Raw genomic sequence first — 21652 nt, forward strand, 5'->3', positions numbered from 1 at the left:
CGGCTCACTACAGTCAGGATCCGGGCAGAAAACAAACATTTTAGTTTTTGAGCAAAAATGGTCCAAATCTGCAAAGTTTTCCATATCCGCGGTCATCAAAAATACTGATTTTGGGCTAAAAAATCCAACTTCACGAAACTAAGTCAAATGTTCACACAAGGTGTGTAGATGCCAGCAATGAATCCCCAAGAGATTTCGGCTCACTACAGTCAGGATCCGGGCAGAAAACAAACATTTCAGTTTTTGAGCAAAAATGGTCCAAATCTGCAAAGTTTTCCATATCCGCGGTCATCAAAAATACTGATTTTGGGCCAACAAATCCAACTTCACGAAACTAAGTCAAATGTTCACACAAGGTGTGTAGATGCCAGCAATGAATCCCCAAGAGATTTCGGCTCACTACAGTCAGGATCCGGGCAGAAAACAAACATTTTAGTTTTTGAGCAAAAATGGTCCAAATCTGCAAAGTTTTCCATATCCGCGGTCATCAAAAATACTGATTTTGGGCTAAAAAATCCAACTTCACGAAACTAAGTCAAATGTTCACACAAGGTGTGTAGATGCCAGCAATGAATCCCCAAGAGATTTCGGCTCACTACAGTCAGGATTCGGGCAGAAAACAAACATTTCAGTTTTTGAGCAAAAATGGTCCAAATCTGCAAAGTTTTCCATATCCGCGGTCATCAAAAATACTGATTTTGGGCCAACAAATCCAACTTCACGAAACTAAGTCAAATGTTCACACAAGGTGTGTAGATGCCAGCAATGAATCCCCAAGAGATTTCGGCTCACTACAGTCAGGATCCGGGCAGAAAACAAACATTTTAGTTTTTGAGCAAAAATGGTCCAAATCTGCAAAGTTTTCCATATCCGCGGTCATCAAAAATACTGATTTTGGGCTAAAAAATCCAACTTCACGAAACTAAGTCAAATGTTCACACAAGGTGTGTAGATGCCAGCAATGAATCCCCAAGAGATTTCGGCTCACTACAGTCAGGATTCGGGCAGAAAACAAACATTTCAGTTTTTGAGCAAAAATGGTCCAAATCTGCAAAGTTTTCCATATCCGCGGTCATCAAAAATACTGATTGTGGGCCAACAAATCCAACTTCACGAAAATTTGAATTATTCTACTTTCATTGCCTTTGGTCAAATTATAACATTTTTACGTTGGGACACGTTTTTATATCTAAATTCCAACACGAAATTACAGGAAAAGTAGATGTCTGAATGGGGCTTATATGAAGAAACAGTCAGGTTGCAACATTCTTTCCACCCCCAGTATTTTTTTCATAACCACGCCCATCTCACCAGATTCTCGGAAAATATAACTGAAGGAATTTCTTCTCTAAACACTCAGGTTCCAGTGGTGTTTTCAACAGTTCATCAACGTCAGAAGTATCTACAGTAATTCTGTCACTCCTACCTAACTTTTGACGGCCAAATTTTTACATTTTCAGGCCATTATTGGCAAACTTACTTCGACTGTTGTGACGTCTGTCGAAAGTCCTCCACCATTTTGCCCGGCGCCAATTATTACGAAGGTGCAAAGAACCACGTGAGATTGGCATTGTAAACAAAAGCGCATTGTCAAACTTAGGTGGCGCTCTTCACAATTAACGGTGTCAAGTGCAACCTCGTTTACATGGTAGCAGACCAGTAAATAAACTTCCATAGACCCCAATGGTAAATGCTCCCACTTCAAAAATTCGGGAAAAATACTCACAACTCTCCAAGGTGTTCGAGACATACATCAAATTAAAGCTTATTTCATCATCTTTCATTTTCTTTTCAATTTTCGGGGGGTCAACTGATGACTTTTAGGAGAAATTTTCATCTGAAGATGATCACCCCTGAAAATAGTCCTGAAGCCCATCGCCATTTTGAAAAACGATGCCTACACTCCATTGCAAAATAGAGCGCTTTTAGGGTCCAAATTACATCAAAATTACACAGAACTGCACGCTCCCAGTCCTGTGCACGGCTTCCACCCAGATTTTTTACAAACCCTGAAGTTCATGGCCCACCGCATGCTCAAATACCGAAGATTTTGAGGGCATGCAAATCGTGATTTGGCCGGCGCAGGCAATTTCGGACCGATTTACTGGTCTGCACCCACATGGTGTTGAGCAGTACACCTTCACGCACCAGCCTCGACTCCATGGGCACGTGCGCGTTCCTTACACAAACCCCTGGCCGTGATGATGACGTAAGTGACGCTGATTGGCTATTCACAGCGTACTGCGCGCGCATTTCGAAGATTGCACGCCGGGCGCGCCCATATTGCGCTCGCGTGCTTTGCACCCGCTTAGAGTCTGGGTGCTGATAATTACCCGAGCCGGAGTCGAGGGTAATTATCAGCACCCAGTCTCTAAGCGGTCTTTAAACAGAGTGATAAATACTGACCGAGCACATATTTATTCCCATTCATAAATACCTTTTCGGTAAAAAAAAAATCAAATAATTAGTTCAAAAAATCCCGATTTTGTTCAACAAGTTCACTTCATGCTTTTTGAAACATCCCTCTAGCCAAATAATGGTTGCAATAATGAAAACTACGCAAATTTCTTTCAGTATTAGCGCTCCTTAACATTTTTACTCATAAATTTGTATTCATATTTTATTTTGAATCATGTTTCATGTAAAGCGTTCAAAGTGTAACAACCATGGTCAAGAGTTTTAAGAGGTGTTATTTTTTTTTATACATGTATTTTGATATTCAACGTCTGTGCTTATACACACATTCCTGTGAAGAGTGGATTAAGAAATAATGTGTATATTTTGATCTACAAAGAAATTCTTGTGAAAATTGTTTTAAGATTTGACGAGTGAAACTCTCACGAACAAACCAAAGACTTCTTTATTTAAAATTCATTTTTTGGAACAATTGTTTGAAGTGTAAGTGACTAGTTCAAAAGTGTTATCAATTTTTCAAATAAAAGGAAATTCACCTTTTTCAAGCAGACTACATGTATATCGGACTTCTTTTCCAAATCAATGAGATAAGGGCCTGAAGTGTGCCAGCATTTTGAATCAAGTGATTTAACCGCTTGAAGAGATTGTACCATTCATACCACATATGTAAATTGTGCAGTTTGCCTGAAATCAATCAAACAAAACGTTTGGATTTATGTGCAATTTCTACTCTACTGTCAATATGGTGTTATTATTCTGTTCAGAGTCTAATAAAAAGGCTAGACAGTGCTATTTTTAGACCATGTTTTACAGAACATGCACACAAACGCACATATTTGTTTTACATACGCTATGTGGACATTCCTTTGTTTTCGTGTAGTTAAGAAAACTTGGTACACAAAATAACTTTACTTAAACTGTGAAAACTCTGTCAACCCCAATTTTTTTTCCAGAGAGGGCGAAACAATATGTGGACACGGCTTAGTCCACAGAACGTCAACACAACCTGCATTATGTGGACATCTTTGTTCACATGTCCACACAGTGACTGTATCGGTTTTGTTTATGGTGTAAATCGAGGATTTTCTATTGTTCCTCTTCCCTTTTCCTTTGTTTATACTCAACTTTTTTGCAACCGCTCTCATTGGTTTTGTACATGTTTTCTACCCGAGGAGTCCTCCATTTGGTTCCTGTCCTCAATTCATCGATGATGTTGCACATGTTTGTCCTCGAATGTACACCATAAACAAACACTGTACATTCTAGTTTTCATGTGCAGAACACAGATGTGATGTTCAATGTCATTCACCAAAACACAATCTTTAAATCTGTACCACAACTAACAGCTGGGCACGGTGTTGAATAACTCAAAACGTCAAAATAGCTCGGGTAACAACTTGATGAATATCTTCAATTTAAATTATTTTATTTCAACTCAAAAATCAACAATCAATTACAATTACAAATATATAAATAAACTTTTTATGCTATTATTTACAACTATAATACATCACTTTTAATCTACAGTAAGGCACAGTTAGACACTGGATACTTTCAGTCAAAGAAAGCAGTATCATTAAGCATTTGCAGCGCTTTCTATACATGTGCAGAAAGTTGTGGCACAGAAAATGTGGGCGTACCCCTGATGACCGCTGTCATGGATTTTGTTGACCTGGACAAAAAAATAGGCCATTACAGTGGAAGGTCTGAATCATCAGAGACCCATGGGGAAACAGAGTGGTAGCTGAAAATAGTAACAGAATTCCAGCAACCTACTTGAAAAGGTAAACTTTAAAAAAGAAACTATACCATTGCGGTTCACCAATTGATGTTTAAACAGTTTGCTACATCTGTGATCTACATATTTGTCATTTTTGATGATCCTGTTAAAGATAGAGTAGACCGTTTACAGCCATCCAAAAAGTAACCGAGCAAATTATTTTGAAAAAGCTCACTTGGTTTAAAGATAGTAATGACACTAAACTCCCTGTGAAATTATTCCTTCTGGCATGCTGTCCTTTTGAAGAAAACAATGAAAGAAAGTCATTTCCAAAGATGTGTCAAGTGACACATTATTGGAATTTTTTTGCGAATCCGCCCCATTGCGTTCTAATTTGTGTAGTTGGTTTGCAAATTGACCTATCGCGGTAGAATTGCGTTGGAATCGCGTCAACGCAGCTTGTGAAATATTGTCCAATTAAGGAATATACAAATGGACGCGGAACACGCAAATTCTGAGACAAACAAAGCTTTTTGTACAAAAACTCCATAGGGTTGTCTAAGGGGCGTGGCTAACTCGCAAACGGCGATAGGTCAATTGTGCGAATCTGTGAATGAGAATCATGTCCTGAATTGATTTCGGGATTGTGTCATGGGAGGACACAATTCAAAATATGATACTCGGCAACTTTGGAATTGAAATCGAGACCCAGAATACTATGTTTATGTTATGTAATAAATGTTCTGTTTTCTCTAAATATACAGCATTCACAGAGCTAAAACTTCATCAGGTTTAGTTATTTAGCACCCATCTTTAGATCTTGAGCACTTGTTTGGTTCAAACAAACAAAATGCACAAATTACAAATGGTGTACTCTAGTAACTCTACCTTTAAGTTGACTGGTTATTGTGAAACAAACAGTTGTATTTTTGTTTGAGTAGAGAAACTGCTGAAGTTCCATATTAAATCTAGAAATCTGTAATTACTGAGGCTAAAAATTCCATGTGAAAAAAAACTGGTAATCTTTATTGTTCAATATCCTAACATTTGATCATGCACGTTAGTGTCATTTGCTGTTTTTAATGCATAAAATCTGTTAAAAAATTTGTTGCGATTTTAAATACAGAAACTTGCAGCACAACTATTTTGAGTACATTTTTCTCAATGTGAGGTTTGTCTTTACATAGTGGAATTGATAAACACTGTGAACAGAATTTTTTTTTCAAAAGTACAATGTAGAGATTGGGAAATTGCTCATACACACAACAAAGACAGATTTTTAAAAAATACTAATAATTTACATGCCAATTTGTTCTTCAAATTGTGGACTTTCAAATCCGCTATCCTGTCGTAGTAAATACTCTAACTTATCAGTAGATCTCAGCGTCCATTTCTTAGAACCAATGTTTGACATGGAAGGCAAGGTAGATGCCCCATTAAATTTCCTTGAGCCTGAAACACCGCTGAGCTTTGTTCGGGTATTTTCTAACTCAATTTTACTTTTTTTGGCAAAAGTTCCCCTAGGGGGCTCATCAAATCGGACGACTTTATCCAGCGGGAAATCCCGGGGGTTGTCGAGAGGGAAGTCCTGTATGGTACCCAGACTCGCAGGCAGGTCATTGTACACAGTGTCAAGGGAACCGCTCGAGATGTCTGTTGCTTTGTAAGGTCCTAGCGAAGGCAACTCAGTGTGTCTTGTGACTTGGAGCACTTGTCTGAGAGTCGGTGCGGAAACGGTCGCCAGCATCGCTGCCGTCTTTTCAGTCGGGGGTGGGACTTTCACCGGACCCTTCCTAGGCTCGGCACTTCTCTTGTGGTCTGTGATTGGTCGCTTGAAAGGGCTGTGCTGTGACACACTGCCGTCTCGGCCAATCGTAGAGGGCGTCTCATTTCTCCGCGATCGGACGGTGATGTTGGAGCTGGATTTGGAGGGGGCAGAGTAATTCTTGGTTGGAAACCTCAATCCGGGAGACCCATTGCCTGAAGACTCTGGGGAGCTTTCTCGTGACTTTGCGGTCACCCAGTTCCTGACAGAGTTGCTCGTGACATTCCTGTGTGTCGGTTCTGAGAATCCATCTTGGTTCTTTGAATGCTCCGTACTCTGAGCAGTAACAGGGGAGGAATCAGGAGAGCTTTCCCTGGATTTAAGAGTCACTGATCTACTGCTTGAGTTGGACACCACTTTTCTTGCACCACTGGATGAATTGTCTGGTGAGCTATCCCTAGATCTAGCAGACACACTCCCTGTTGATAATGAGGAAGTTGTGAGGGAAGGATTATCTTCTGTTCTGCCGTGGCTTTTGGAAGCCAGTCGCTCCGGTTTCGGATTGAACTCTCTGGGTTGAATGGGCAGCTTGCTGAGTGCGATTCCAGTCTCCATCTCGTCCCAAGAACTTCCCAAAGACGTGGGACCGAATTCATCAGATGATCTCCCGCTTCCGAGTCTGTCTGATGAGCTGTCGGGTGTTGAAGACGGCATTGCCTGATCATTTGCAGATTTTCTGAGACCAGAGGTAGAGTAGCTGGCGATCTTGTTAGAGGAGACATGCGGATGCCTTACCTTGGCTGGCAGGCCTTGAGACACGTCACTCTTGGGCTGGTGATGTTGTCTATCCTCAGTAACTGTCTCTGCCACGGCTGTTGATTTGTTTTTACCCGTGGCACTCTTGGCACTCTGGCTAGGACCTGGGTCTTTCTCTTGGCTCCTGGATGGGTCACCCTGTGCTGATGCCACCGGTTGTGGGAGCTTTGTAGCCAGCTGGTCCGGGGGAAGCTCCAAGGCCTTTGCCATGGCGGCAAGCTTGCTGGCCGTGGACTTGGCTTTGGTCTTGCCATTCCTGTCACAGACAAGAGGTAACAGGGAACTGTGAGACTTCGAACGATGGAAATTTCATGATAATGATTAATGTACACAGTCTTCAGTAAGCTAACTCTGGCAAGCTCAGTGGTCGAGAAGTTAAATGTGTACACTACTAACAGGTTTAGGGATCGAGCCTTAACTGAGCAAGCTTGTGATTTTTTTTTTCTGATAAGCTCTCGGACAGCACTGAAGAGGCAAAGAAAAGTTAGGAAATGAAGCAGAAGTATTCAAGAACGCTCCTAATCCTTGATGGCTCCTCTATACAATAATGCCAAAAGGTTTTGAACAAGGCATCAAATCTTACCCTGTCTGATTCTGATCCTCTTCAAGGAACTTCTGTAGGCATTCTAGGTAGTATCTGCGTAGCTTCTTGGCCGTGTTGTGCCGTTCCTTCATGACTTCGCTGTGCACGGTGTGTCGACAGTTCTCTCTCATGTCATTCATTCGCTTCATTACGTCAACTGTTGCACACACAGCAAAACAAAGATGCGATATAGACTTTGGCTAATAGATTTGGCGTGAGGGGAATATATTCTAAATACTTGCTGATGTTTGATAGCTTTACTCGGCATTTCACTAACTAGGTAACACCAAAAAAGCTAAATAAATCAACTAGAGTAAAATTACTTGTCGATTTGGTGGAGCTGCTAAGCACAGACAATATTTGCTTAGCAAAAACAGGGTACCAGCCGTAATGTCATTGGATTTATATTGCTGGTGGCCAGATCCCGGCTGATTTTTGGCACCAAGGCAAATTATGGAGGACACCAATGTACATGAGGACACCAAAAAAGCAAAATAGTACTCCACCTTGTCTGTACAATCCAAGCTTGAAGAAAAAAGAAAAAAAAAGCCAAGAAAAAAAAAAAAAAACGCATCCCCGCATCAATTCCGGAACTTATGGTCTGACCAAAAATATTTTTTTTTTGGCCTTACCCTCAGTTTACTCACCTTTGATTTTCTTGACCGTTCTGATGTAGTGAGCTTTAATTTCTTGCAAGGCTTCACTTGACACGCTGTCATCATTTTGCCCAACGGTCTGCAAAGAATAAAAAATCATCAAGCATTTCTTCACAGGAATCAGAATGCAGATGCTTACTTTAAACGGTATTGTAAAAAATGGAACTCCAAAGTACGGAGGGAAGCGACTTCTTGACTTGGATATGGTAAATAAAAGAAATGGATTGTCTGCTTAAAGTAAAAATTAAGAGAAAGTCGGATCAATTATCTCAAGAAATAAATATAAATTGTAGAAAGCCAAATGAGTTTTAAATTCTTTAGGTGTAAGTTTGAAATCTTTTTAAAGAATTAAGTAAAAACTGACAACTTTGCTAACCTGTGTTTCCGCATCAGCCATCTTCTCTCCGTCTCCTCTCTGCCGTCGGGCTGCTTGTAGCTCCTCCTCATATCTCCTCTGCATCCCGGCCATCTTGGCCTCCAAGGCCTCGACAGCGGCCGCGTTGGCCCCCGTCAGCCGCCCCTGTAGCTGCTCCAGCTCCCGTCGTAGGCCGTACTCCGTCTGTTTCAGCTCCCGGTCCGCGTCCTGGAGCTGCTCTCGCAGCGACTCGATCTCCTTCTCCAGTTTCTGCCTGGCGAGGGCGTGCTTGCGGCGGTGGCGTTCGGCCTGTCGCTGGTGGTCGCGGAGCTGGGCGGCGGAGTCGCTGAGCTGCTCTTGCAGGTCGTTGCGTTCTTGCTTCCAGATCTGCTCCTTGCGCTCAAGGATCTCGTCGCAAGCTTTCCTCAGTTCAGTATCGCAATTCTGTCGATGGTAAAGAAAAGGATTTAAAGCTATAGTCCATCATTTGCAGCCATCCGAAAAGTAACTGGTGTAATTACTGTTGAAAAACAAACTTGGTTGAAAGATAGTAAGGGAACTAAACTCCCTGTGAAATTATTCTTTCTGGGAAGCTGTCATTTTGAAGTAATCAACAAAAGAAGGCATTTCCAACGGTGATTCTTAAGAAGCACCATAGGAAAATTTAAATTAGTAGTTCGTTTTGTTATTCAGCGCAGCGCGCACAAGTATTGGAACGACGCACACGCGCGCGCGGTTGTTATAATTCGTCGGATCCGAGTGCGCGACGCCGCGTATAGCTGCAATTCAAAACAATTCAAAACATGATTCAGTAACTTTTGATTTGAAATTGAGATCTTAGAATGCTGCTTTTCTCGGAATGTACAGCTGAAGCTTAGCTGAAACTTCATCAGGTTAGTTGCTCAGTATCCTTCATTAGATTTTGAACACTTTTGTTGCTTCAAACGAACAAAATGCACTAATTACAAATGATGGACTATAGCTTTAAAGATGAAGGATTGCTCACAATCGTCTACTCTAAACATGGGTCGCTTGTCCTTTGATTCTAAGCAGGGGATGGGGAGCAATCTAGAGCAATGACATTTCCTAACTGGGGAGGGGGGGAATTAGGTTGGGGGAATTGGGTGGGGTGGGGGTTATTTGTGCACAGATCCTGCAGGATCATGTTTTTTATAAACAAATGTTCACTTTTTGCAATGTTCAATATATTGGCCTAATGTACTTCTCACACAAGTAGCCAAACAATTACTGAATTTCAAATTAGCAATGAACTGAGGGCATCTGTGCGCCCTTTTGTGTCGAGGCTGAAAAAGTCAAAGGTCTTCGATGTCCTGCAATGGCTCATCACATTTTCAGCTTTAATGCCAATTTCAAATTCATCTGCACATACACACAAGTGTTTTCGGAGGTTGTCATTCAATCTGACCTTGGACCACTGATCTCTCGCTGAGCGGACCGCCTCCTCTATTCCCCTCTCTAGCTCCGCCTCATATTGGGATCTCAGCTCTTCCTGATCAGCTTCAGTCTCGGCCGTCAGGGCAACCAAGGCAGCCTTCTGAGCATCCAGCATGTCTTGCTTCTCCTGCAAAAAACACATAACTAAAATTACATTTTTTCTCACTTTAAAAAAATAAAAAAATAATTTTTTTTTAAAAAAGTGGGAAAAAAATCACACATTTGGCACTGACGTGAGGCATGACAACACTTTCTTTTGGGATAAAAAGTTATTGTGTCCATCTAACTTTTTCAGCCTCACTCTTGCGGCAAGTTTGCTATGATAAGGAACCTTCCACAATTTTTCAAAAAAAACCAACCCTCATCACTTTGCAAAAATCAATGGCATCAAACCTATTGAAAAAGAATTGTGACTTGGTTCTTCCTTCTTGAATCCAGTAACTCCCTCCAATACACCTGGGGGATTGTAAGGACCTTTACTACAATGTATTACATTGTACTACATTGTATTACAATGTATTTATTCCCTGATAAATTCAGACAGCCATAGAGTGCTGGATGGTTTGGGCCAGTACAGGTGGAACATGGCCCAATTTCACGGCGCTGCTAAGCACAAAAATTTGCTTAGCATAAAAAAAATCTGGCTTATAAAGCAGGTTACCAGCCAAAAAAACTCCATGTGAAATATATTGCTTGTGATTAGTATTCAGCTTTTGTTCGCTTAGCATGAATATCACATGGAGTTTTGGCGGGTAACCTGCTTTTATAAGCCAGACTTTTATTGTGCTAAGCAAATTTTTGTGCTAAGCAGTGCCGTGAAATTGGGCCCTGGTAGGGCGGTTTGGGGCGGTTTGGGGCAGTACATGAAATAATGGATTTACCTTTTGCCATTGGTTCTGCGCCTCCTGTGCAGCTGGAACAGGTAGGGCGGTTTGGGGCGGTTTGGGGCAGTACATGAACTAATAGATTTACCTTTTGCCATTGGTCCTGTGCCTCCTGCAATGCCTTGTTGATTGCGTCTTGCCGTGAGTTGATTTCCTCATCCAGTCTGGACTGCCAATCATTGGATGCACGCTCCAAACGTTGACTCTGTGTTACAAATTAAACAGGGAAGAATGCAATGAATACAAAAGTGTGTAATACATTCATGTAAACATTTAGTCAACCTAATACAGACATTTTTAAAGACGGATTGTGAATTTAAATGACAATCACAAATATTTAATGACAAGTGCATTAAGTTGTGTCTAGAGTCTAAATTGATACAAAGCCTCATGCACAAAAACCACAAAATATCAAAGACAATATCAAAGAGCTTAGTAAACTATGACATAAATGAACAACAAATGTTCCCAAATTTGAACAATATCAAACACCAAATTCCTTCGTAACGTGTTTCAACATGAAGACTTTGCCAGGAAAACAGTATCTGAGCACTTGCAAGCGCAGATCCAGCTAGCCCCTGGCACATTTGTCTGCCCCACTTTCGTCAAAGGGGGCCTTTTTGTTTAATTGTAATTTGAACACACTTTCCTGACAATTTCTTATCAGTCAACATGATATTTCCCCATGTTTTTCACAAAAATTGGCAAAATGCCCAAACTTTTTCAAAACAGAAGTTCACAAAACAAAAAAAACCTCAGATAAGGAACACACATTTTAGTTCTTCGTCAATTTAATTTTGGTAATCACGAACTGCTTTTTTTAACTTCCTAAAATAAATGACAGATTTTTTAAGTTCCAAAATCTGATTTGAGTATCCCGTACTTGGTCCTTCTCTGCCTTTGTTTGAGCATCTCTCAGCATCTCCTCCATGACTCGCTGGTGTTCCTTCTCCATCCGTGTCTTGGCTTCCTCCACGGCAGCTGCTCTGTCCCTCTCTGCCTCTTGCTTCATCTTCTGTCTTCCCTGCTCCAGGATTGCTTGCAGGTTGGTGATGTCTGTCAGGTGTTTGGACTCAAGTGACTTTGTTCGCTCTGCTACTCCCTGTCCAAGATTCAAGATGGATAGGATTAGTTTCTTTGTTCTTGGTTGCACAAATAATAATGTATCTTAAGGTCTGAAACAAGTCATGGATTACAATCTCAGCTACTATGCCGAAGACAGAAGTCGATGAATAGGAAAGGTTTCGGTTTTTTTTCTTTCTTTCAAACTTACGGAATAATCTTACAGAAATAAATAGAGGGCTCCTTTGGGGTAGAAAGGAGTTTTCACAAATGATCTTGGCCTGTCTCTGCCCAAGATCATCCAACTTGGGCAGAGATAAGCAAGATAATTTGGAATAGTTTCTGTTCATGGTTGCCAAAAAAATGTTTAACGACTGAATTCAGGAATACAGTCAAAACCACAATGTTCCACTTTTTTAAATAGAATAATTAATTCACACACCCTTCCTTTCCTGAGAATTCCAAGTTGAAGCCACTAAGCTTGACAGGCAAGAGCCAAAAGTTATTGAAAATGCTCCCCAAACAACAAATCACATAATCAAGTCATTCGATCGTTCTCTAGAATCGTTATTCCCTGCCAGTAAATCAAATTAAGTAATCCTTGAATAAGTGAAAAAAAAAATGCTCGAATAAGTAATAAAAGTAGTCTTCGAATAAGTAGCAAAATTAAGCATTAACTTTATAAGGGAAGCATTTTTCTTTTATTGTACCTTTGTGATTTCTTCTTCTCCCTTTTCTTTCATCCACTCTTCTTTGACTTTTTCCCAGTCCACTTTCTCGTCGGTCCACTGTCGTCTTGCAGCCGAGATAGCTTCGTCCAGTCTCTTTTCAGGATCTGTAAAAATAAAAACCACACATGTAATGATTGTTGTATTCTGCCCCTTACCGACGTAATTTTATAAGCACTGTACGCTCAGAGGAAACAATTAACATGCCTGCTCGGGTGGGACTCGAACCCACGACCTCTTGCCTTCTTACGGAAAAGTCAGTTGGCCGATTCAAGTCTAAGGCTGTGTCTAACAGGTATCTAGAGCTATGACCATGGCTATGGTCAGCATTTGCTCACACAGTTGTAAACGACAAAGACCTAGCCAACAGCTCCAGACAAGAGATTTGGACGTGGCCTATTGCAGCAGTCGTAGATTGGACTGATTCAGTATGAATCTTAGAAGTTTTCAGTGTTTTAGTGTGTTTAAGGCCTTGTGGTTCCAAACTCGATTTGTGAGTCATAAGCCGTGTCTGAATTACTTGGCTACGGCTTGCAATTACACATGTGTCTATGGGAAGAGGCTGCAGCCGCTCCCCATAGACACAGTGCTACTTCCAGACGTAGCCAAGTCGTTCGAATGAAGCCATGATGTAAGATTAGATGGGTACTAGTCCTTTGCACACCTTCTTGCATCCACTGTTCCCTAGCCATCTCAATAGCCTTCTTCAGTTTCTCCTTGGTGCCAGCCTCGGCAGCCTTAATCCACTCAGTCTGAGCCTTAGCCACAGCCGTCTGGATAGCCCCTGCCTTGTCCATCACATGCTCAGCCTCGGCAGCCTTCATCCACTCAGTCTTAGCCTTAGCCATAGCCATCAGGACAGCCCCAGCCTTGTTCCCCTCGTGCTCGGCCTGTAGCCGCTCCTTCTGCTTGCTAAGCTGCTCTTGGTGGTTGGTTTCCAGATCTTTCTTGGCTGCATGGAGAAAAACAAAACAATTATATCTGAAGTTTTTCAAACCTTTCATCGATATTGCCAAACTTTGAAAGGACAAGTACAGTTTTATCCAGTTACTAATGAAAACTTCCTCAAATTTGAGAGAATGAGTCAATTGAAATGTTTCAATCATTGTTCAAGTGAATTAAAAAAACAGTTTGAATTTCCACTACATCAAATTTTTGAAAATTATAATAAAGTACAAGGACCCAACAAGCTAAGGCTAAACTCAGCTGAACTAAACATCCAAGTCACAGAAGGCCACGTGTGCAGGCAACATGGAGGAAACTGAATGCCTTGCAAGCTATTAAAAAAGGAACTTTTCCAACAGTTAATATAGAAATTCATCGGAGCAAACTCCTCAGAATTTGCCCGTCGTTTCCCCTCAGAGATTGCCTAGTACAAATGGCCAGAAAGTTGCCTCGTTTGAGAAGAGAGTACAACACCACACTCTGTGACATGGGTGGCGTAGTGCAAAAAACGTTTGCCTCTCACTGCTGTAGCCAGGGTTGGATTCTCAGATTCTACTGTTTTTCTCACTCTGCAAAAATCAGCACTTTCGATCGGGCTGTGCTTCGTGCTAAGACATGGGTCGTATGGTGGCTGCCTCAGGGACCTTTACATGCCTTCAGCTCGAACATGTTGTAGCTGCGTCCTTCGCAATTCAGATTCTGCTTCTATTTATTTATCTATTTTTTTCAATTGAAACCTACAAAAGTCCATCAGAACCTCAACGTCATAACAGACATAGTCAGCACACACCTTGCTCAACTCTCTGTTCCAGCTCAGTCTCCATTTTGACTCGCCACTCGGCATCGGCAGCAGTGAGGGCGCTATTCCCAGCCTCCTTGCGCGCTGCCTCGGTCCACTCAGCTTTGGCTAGGGCCAACTGTTAAATAAATCACATGACAAAAACCAATTAAATCAACTTTCATGAAAGAATATCACTGCTACACTTGGTGAGGTGTGGGTGGCAATACTATAATAGCATGCGAAGAATCACTGAAGATCTCTGTTATCTTGGAGATCTTCACTTTTGGGTTTGAGTGTTGAGTAAAATTGACTTTGCTTGATGGCAGAGGTATGGTGCATCAATTCAACAATGGTATTGAAAGGCCCTGTAAATGTTTTCCGTATTCGACAGGTTCAGAACTAGGTCAAGTATTCCTAGGTTGATTTTAGTAGCCTTTCCTTAATCTTAACACTGTGACATGCTTCAAAACCCATCAGGAGCTATGGAAGAATTTTGAGAATTGAGGAAGGCACGGCCCAGCAGCATGGAACTTGATGCCTCTTGAGTAACGATTCCTTACACAGTGACTACTATTTGGGGAAGAGTGAGGGGAAATCGGTAAGGGCCGTAAAAAAAATGCCGGGGGAATTAAGTTTAAAGATGTAAATTCTACAATCTTTCCTACCTGCTCCTCTACTGTCTTCTTATTCTCCTCCTCCGCCTCTTGTCTCCAGCCGCTCTTAGCCATCACCAATTCTGCTCGGTGACTACTCTCCAAGGAATCTCTGAGCTCCTTCACGGCTGCATCATGCTGGGCTTGCCAAGCCTCCTTGGCCTGAGCAATAAAGACATGCATGGTATTACATTGTGTTACAGTGTATTACATTGTATTACAATGTATTCATTCCCTGATAACTTTAATATAAAACCATACACTACTGGACAGTTTGGGGCCTTTTAGGGAGTAGTTTGGGTGGTTTGGGTCTGTGCGGGAACTAGTTGGATAATACCCAACCATCGCAACAGACAAATTTGTGAACCACGATCACAAGTTACTACTGATGTTGTACCTCATCCACACATATCACACTTGTACTTAATTTGCGGGTAACATTTTGGCAACCTTTTGGTCAAAGGAGTATTGGTGTTCATACAACCAATACCTTAGCATCATACCACCTCAGTATTGGCTTTTCACTATGATCACAGGACTAGTCAAAGGGGGCTCAAAGCACTATGCTGTTCTCTACTGTTTAAGATGTGTAACAGTACGATTAAGTAAAGGCACTTCATCACCTAATTATACTGGGTGCGGAGAAACAGGTGCATTCAACTCTCCAAAGGGACACCTTAGTTTACGCAGAAACAACGTGGCAGTCACATTGAATAAGTTTGCCGCAAGGCTGTGGCCATAACTGCAGAGTCCCATGATCGGAGTGAAGGAACCCACGCTAAATTTTTCAAGACATCACCCCGACCATTATCATTTCTCTCACACTGCCAGATGTTTTTTCCAAATTATTATTATTATTTTTTTGGGGGGGGGGACTGTTTGGGGGGTAAATAATGAAAAGAAAGTTTGATTTTCTCACTGCTTCTAGTTGTTGAGAAGCTTCAGCCCTCAGTGTCTTGGTGACGGTATCCTCGATCTTGTTCTTCTCTTCACACACATCAATGTAGAGTCCCTTAACCGCGTCTAGCTCCTTCTGAGCTTGCTCCAACTCCGATCTAGCACAGACACAAACCAAACTTTAATTTCTAATCCGATTATCTCAAAACTTCCTCTCATCTTCTGGGATTCCACTGGTTGCTATCAGCCGCCGTACTTCGCGTAACATTCTTGTATTCATTTTCAGTAGCTCTTCAAATAACATAAAGCCTGATTGCCTGAAGTATATATTCAATTGTTTTTCGTTTGTTAATTTTTTTGCTAATGAGGTACCACACAGGGGTGGCGGTAAGGCCAAGAAAAAAAAAGTCGGTCTCTGGTCAGCGCGCGCGTCGATTTTTTTCATGTACGTCGATCTTTTTTTTCCCCAAAATATTCTGCGGTAGCTCCAACAGCGCCCTCTATTTCCGCACCTCCTCAATTTTTTTTACCAAAGAGCACCAAGGAATGGGAAATTGCACCAAGGCAAATGATGAAAGCACCAAGGCAAATTATGGAGGACACCAATGTACATGAGGACACCAAAAAAGCAAAGTAGTACCCCGTGTGGCCGTGTGGCCGCGTCAATTCCGGAACTTTGGTCTGACCCGAGACCAAATATATTTTTTTGGGGGGCCTAACAACGTTTTTTTTTTTTTCTTGGGTCATAAGCCCAAAATAGGGTCGGTCGGAAATGAGAACCATAGAAATAAAAAGGGATGCCCTTTTAATATTTCCAGAGTCAGGTTGGCTCAGTGGCCCTTCCCAAGCCTTTCACCTCTGTTGGCCAGTTTGAACACTACCCAGGAAGACAAGCGGATAGGGTTTTTAATCCCTATTTGATTCCTTAGATTTCCCCAGAATGTTAATCTTGAATTTTCCTCTACCTCAAAAAAAATTTGACTTTTCTTCCTTTCTCTCCACAAGATTCTTTGGGTTTGCGACAATGCTACAAGTGCTATGAATCAAAGGATTGGAGTTCAGGAGAAAAGGGTTAGGGCAAAATAAGGCACTTTGAAGGCCAGAAGGAAAATCTCATCTCTTCCCAAGACTGCCATGTACTCTATATAACACAAAGTCCATGCCAAAGTTGGGAAGATTTCAGTCGTCGCTGTGGCGTACCTGAGTTCCTGCAGCTGGTGTTGATGAGCCTCCTTCAGCATGTCTCTCTCCGATTGGAACTCTGTCGCCAGCTCCTCCCTGAGATGACGCGACGAGTCCTCGTGGAGCTGAAGACATGTCTTCTGCACTCTGTCAACGGTCAATAAAATATCAATTCATCAATGATGAACCAACAAACTTTTTTAATAAACTGTTTATAGTAGACACAACAATTCATATGGATCGTCTTGTTAATTTGAAATGGTGATTACTACAAGTTTACGCTGTGATTTATATGCTAAGTGGAAAAAATGGCGAGTGCAGTTTTTCTAGTTCTCTGTGTCTCCCATAGTTGTAAAAAGTCCATCAAGAGTCCAATCACAACTAAATTCATGAGTGACAACTGAAAAGGAATGAACGCTGATTAAGGAATGCCTTTGTCAAAGCTTGTTTGAAACACTGACTTCAGACTGGATGAGTTTTGATTTACCTAGGTATGACTTGTGATGACTAATTCACAACTCTGTGATTTTGCCTGTGCTCAACTGTGAGCACTCTGGGCCCAATTTCACGGCGCTGCTTAACAGTTAGCAGAAAAGCTGTGTTTAGCATAGCAGAAAAATTTGCTAACCTTAAGCACTATTTCACGGCGTTTGTGTGCTAACGGTCGCGCGTGCATGGAGATTTCTATTGTTACGTCACTAAGTTAAGCAAATTTTTCCTCGGAAGTAAGCGTGCCTTTTGCTGTGCTTATGCTTATGGTCTCCATGAAATAGACGGAGACTCTGTTAGCAGAAAATCGTGTGCTTACCAGCGCCGTGAAATTGGGCCCTGCTCATTATGTACGAAGGAGAGAGCCTTTCCTTACCTCTCCAAGTCAATCTTCTTATCCTGATCCCACTCTGTCACCATCTGTACCATCTGTTTCTTCAAGTCCGAGTTGGCCTCATTCAAGCGGCCCTCCTCCGCCTTGAGTGCTTCCAGCGTCTTGCTCATATCTTCCTTCTCCGTCCGCAGTTTGTCAATCTCATCTTGGAGACGTCTGGATGTGGCTCTTTCGGCCGTGGGTGAAGCCTTGGTAGTCTCCAGCTGGGCTTCCAGGACCTTAAATCGAACCTGTTCATGAAGGAAGCAGTCTTGCTTGAAATGACAACAACCCTCAATAAACTCAAGAGACTATCTGACGGCTCTATTTAAGGGTTCACAGACACATTTTCAGAAGCAAATTTATTTTGTCAGCATTCATAAAACCGGACCCAGAATTTTAACTCTTCAGTGCGTGTTAAAGTGGGCACAATTTCACTCACTCTCATACTATTTATTATGACTGAAGCAGCGAGACTGATTGGGTGAGATAGGAGAAAAACCAAAACTCCTGAAGTAATTGGCAGAGGGTTTGGGGGATGCCGAGGACCGAAAAGCAACATAGGGTATAAGATATCTTTGTATCTGTCTAAGGCTCCACGTAAAATACACATTTTTGAGTGTTACATAAACCTTTATAGTAAATGACATCTTTATGGTAAGATCTCAGGAATTCCAAATTTCAAGAGGGACCTTTAACAAATCCTGGCATTGATCTGTAAGGCCAAAAAAAAAGTCGGTCTCTGGTCAGCGCGAGCGTCGATTTTAATCATGCGCGTCAATCTTTTTTTTCCCAAAATGTTCCGCGGTAGCTCCAACAGCGCCCTCTATTGCCGCACCTTCTCATTTTTTTTTACCAAAGAGCACCAAGGAATGGGAAATTGCACCAAGGCAAATGATCGAGAGCACCAAGGCAAATTATGGAGGACACCAATGTACATGAGGACACAAAAAAGCAAAATAGTACCCCACCTTGTCTGTACAATCCAAGCTTGAAGAAAAAAAAAAAGCAAAAAAAAAAAAAAAAAGCTGCGTCCCCGCGTCAATTCCGTAACTTTGGTCTGACCAGAGACCGAATATTTTTTGGCCTAACCTTGTTTTACCTCTTTATCCTTGGCAGTAGTCTCCATGCCCAGCAGCCTAGTCTTCCCTGCCTCCAGATCCGTCCTGGCTGCCCTGAGGTCTGCCTGCAGCTTGGAGACCTGTGCGCGCTTGGTGCGGTTACTCTGCAGGGAACGCTCCAGCTCCTTCCGCAGGCCCTGCACCAGGTCCTCCGGGGACAGCTTGGGGGCCGAGTCTGACGACGACCTGAAATCAAAATGGTAGGATGCCGGACTCCGTGAATGAAGAGCATTGAGAGCTCCTTGGGAGAGACACATCGCTTGAGCACACTGGTTCATGTGGACATGGTGCACAAACTTTTTTGCTCCGTTCGTGCTAGCATGAGCACCAGGAGAAAGGGCTCCGTGCACAAGTACCCCCTCAACGGTTACAAAGAGAGAGTTGGGGGAGACCACTGGGAGAGACACTCGAATGCACCGCCGACGACGCCTGATGCTAATGTGAAGACGCTATGGCTTTGTGAACCAGTATGTCCTTTCCATTGATGTTTGCGAGCACGTTCCCTATGACCTTATGTCTAATAGGTTACAAATCCCCTCTCTCCAGCAAAGACGTGATCATCTCTGTTTAAAGTTTGGTAAAAACCTTCTCTCATCTCATAAATACCGTGACTGGCTCCCACCCAAAAGATCAAACAATCTCCGCAATACCAACACCCTGTCAATCCCTCGATGTCGAACCAACCGATACAAGAATAGTGCAATCCCATTCTTAACCAACCTTCTGAATACCAACTAAGCTTTATGTTTCATATCCTGGTGTGATATTTATCCTCATTTATTAATTTTTTTTTTGTAATCTGAGCAATCTATTTCTCCATGTTTGTTTTCCCAACTTTTTTTGTCATTTTTTTTTTTAAACTCTTTCATTGTGTACCTCCATTCTTGTTGTTACATGCATTATTTTTTAACTCCCATTATAATTTTTTACCGGTCTTGTAATTATTTTTATTGTAATGCATACAGTTTTTACCTCTGTCTATTTTTAAAATGTTTTTAGTGTAAACCTGCCCACAATTCAGCCTTCGGGCTGCAATGGGAGAGTAAAATAAACCATTTAATAATTATAATAATAATACATAAGCCCCAAGGACCGACACACAAAGGGAGAACAACAGATCCTTTAAGTCCTCGGGCATTGGGTCCTTTGTTGAAAACAGTCCTCTGTAATAGGTTCGTGTGCTTAGTCTATGGGAGAGTGTTATATTACAGGGACAAAGGGAAACACAAAGCATTGTCCTTGGGAGCATAGTAAAACAAGAGTGTCTGCGCATGATGTGTGTCCTGTCCACTCGGCTCTCGAAAGTGTTAAAAAGCGCCCTCTCTTGTTCGCGCATACATGGAGCCCATAGTGGCAATGCTTTTAAGTCATTTCTGTTTTGCTGGCCTGAAGTTGCGGTTAAAAGTTTACGAAATCTTTTTGAGTAAACTGTGAGAACATTTCATGGGATACACGATATCTAGAAAATCATGTTCCCTTTAGGACTTTAATCTGATTGTAATGGAAAAATGAAAGACTTAAAAAACGAAAAATATTGGAGCGCATTTTACCTGGAACTTTGTGGCGTCTTCCAGTCAGACTTGGCCAGGTTCCTGACAGCGAAGGACTTGGATGTGTGTATAGATTCCGGTGACTTGGTTGCCATGACGCCCAGCTCCATGGCCGACTCGTACATCTGCAGCTGCTCCTTCATTTCTGTGAGTTCCTCCTGTATCAACAACATATGCAAATTACCATCAACTGAAGTAGAATTGTCTGATTGTAAAATTCAATAGCCATTAGCACAAAATGTTTTTTGTTTGGCTGATGATAAGAAGAGCCATTTTATTGGGTCCAAGATACCAGCAAAAATGATATTTGTTATATCGTATACGTGGATACTGTAATTTCAGTGGTTGAGAAAGGAAATGTCAAAGGCTTGTAAAATACCTCTCTGGATCTTTAAGTATTAAGCAAAACTCATCATTCAACAACACAATACTCTAATAACAAATAAGCGAAAATGATTTTTGTTTTCCTGACCTGTAAGGCGCTGGTCATGTCTTGACTGAAGGTGCGAGCGGCAGTAGCCTCCTGGAGCTGAACTCGGAGTAGGTTGATCTCCTGTAGAGAGCCTGGTACAAAAAGCCAAAAAAAAAAAAAAAAACTATTTTAAACTGCAAAACTGCCAAGTGCATTTCAAAGGATATTGAATGTTTAAGGTTGCCACAACTTTTTGTTTATGTCAGACTAATTGTTCAACTTTCAATGCATCACCACCGAGCAAGAGAAGGGTGAAGATCAGATTTCTGTCAGGTAACTATTCTGCACCGGGGAATCAGGAGTTACATCTGTTTTCTGACTTGTGTTCCAGATGTCACGTCGTTTTATTATGAAGATCTGAATGAAGTACATGAAAATTTTGATGTCTGAAAACAAGAGCATCAACTTCTGAAGATCATCTGTTGTAGTCGTTTGGAATGACCCCATAGTCTACTTAAAATTAATACATAAAATTCACCTGTTTTCGACCAGAATCTATTTGGGATGACCTGAGTCGCTCCTAATGTTATCCAGCATGCCAAATAGGTGTAAATCATTTGATTAGTTGTACAAGCATTACATTCACTGTGTGGACTTCCGAACAAAAGAGGTCCACATAAACCAGGTAGCAGCGACGTTGTGTGGACTTGCCCACGTCCACACAATGTTTCCCTCTCTCTTGAAAACAGCTTTAGATGCGTATTTGGGTTAGGTTTATCCATGGCAAAATGAAGAGAAACACTAAAGGGA

General features: G+C 41.7%; 1 protein-coding gene across 4 annotated transcripts in view; it reads right to left on the bottom strand.

Annotated features, from left to right (window-relative positions):
* Positions 1 to 3812: 3812 nt before the first annotated feature.
* Positions 3813 to 21652, bottom strand: part of LOC119729723 (centrosomal protein of 152 kDa-like) — a 38111-nt gene continuing 20271 nt past the window's right edge. For 2 of the 4 annotated variants that reach the window (XM_038202427.1, XM_038202426.1), the window contains exons 11-27: positions 20903 to 20994; positions 20431 to 20588; positions 18862 to 19066; positions 17763 to 18010; positions 16916 to 17044; positions 15738 to 15873; positions 14831 to 14980; positions 14175 to 14301; positions 13104 to 13391; positions 12422 to 12546; positions 11533 to 11751; positions 10738 to 10854; positions 9737 to 9892; positions 8332 to 8754; positions 7947 to 8034; positions 7300 to 7456; positions 5433 to 6972 (exon numbers count right to left, since the gene is read on the bottom strand). In XM_038202427.1, coding sequence (XP_038058355.1) covers positions 5433 to 6972; positions 7300 to 7456; positions 7947 to 8034; positions 8332 to 8754; positions 9737 to 9892; positions 10738 to 10854; positions 11533 to 11751; positions 12422 to 12546; positions 13104 to 13391; positions 14175 to 14301; positions 14831 to 14980; positions 15738 to 15873; positions 16916 to 17044; positions 17763 to 18010; positions 18862 to 19066; positions 20431 to 20588; positions 20903 to 20994 — 4358 coding nt within the window. Of the gene's footprint in view, positions 6973 to 7299; positions 7457 to 7946; positions 8035 to 8331; positions 8755 to 9736; positions 9893 to 10737; positions 10855 to 11532; positions 11752 to 12421; positions 12547 to 13103; positions 13392 to 14174; positions 14302 to 14830; positions 14981 to 15737; positions 15874 to 16915; positions 17045 to 17762; positions 18011 to 18861; positions 19067 to 20430; positions 20589 to 20902; positions 20995 to 21652 lie in introns of all 4 variants that reach the window. The other 2 variants (XM_038202423.1, XM_038202425.1) reach the window with 2 other exon arrangements.

This window comes from Patiria miniata, unplaced genomic scaffold (genome assembly GCF_015706575.1).
Source record: "Patiria miniata isolate m_02_andy unplaced genomic scaffold, ASM1570657v1 HiC_scaffold_21, whole genome shotgun sequence".
Taxonomy (NCBI): Eukaryota; Metazoa; Echinodermata; class Asteroidea; order Valvatida; family Asterinidae; genus Patiria; species Patiria miniata.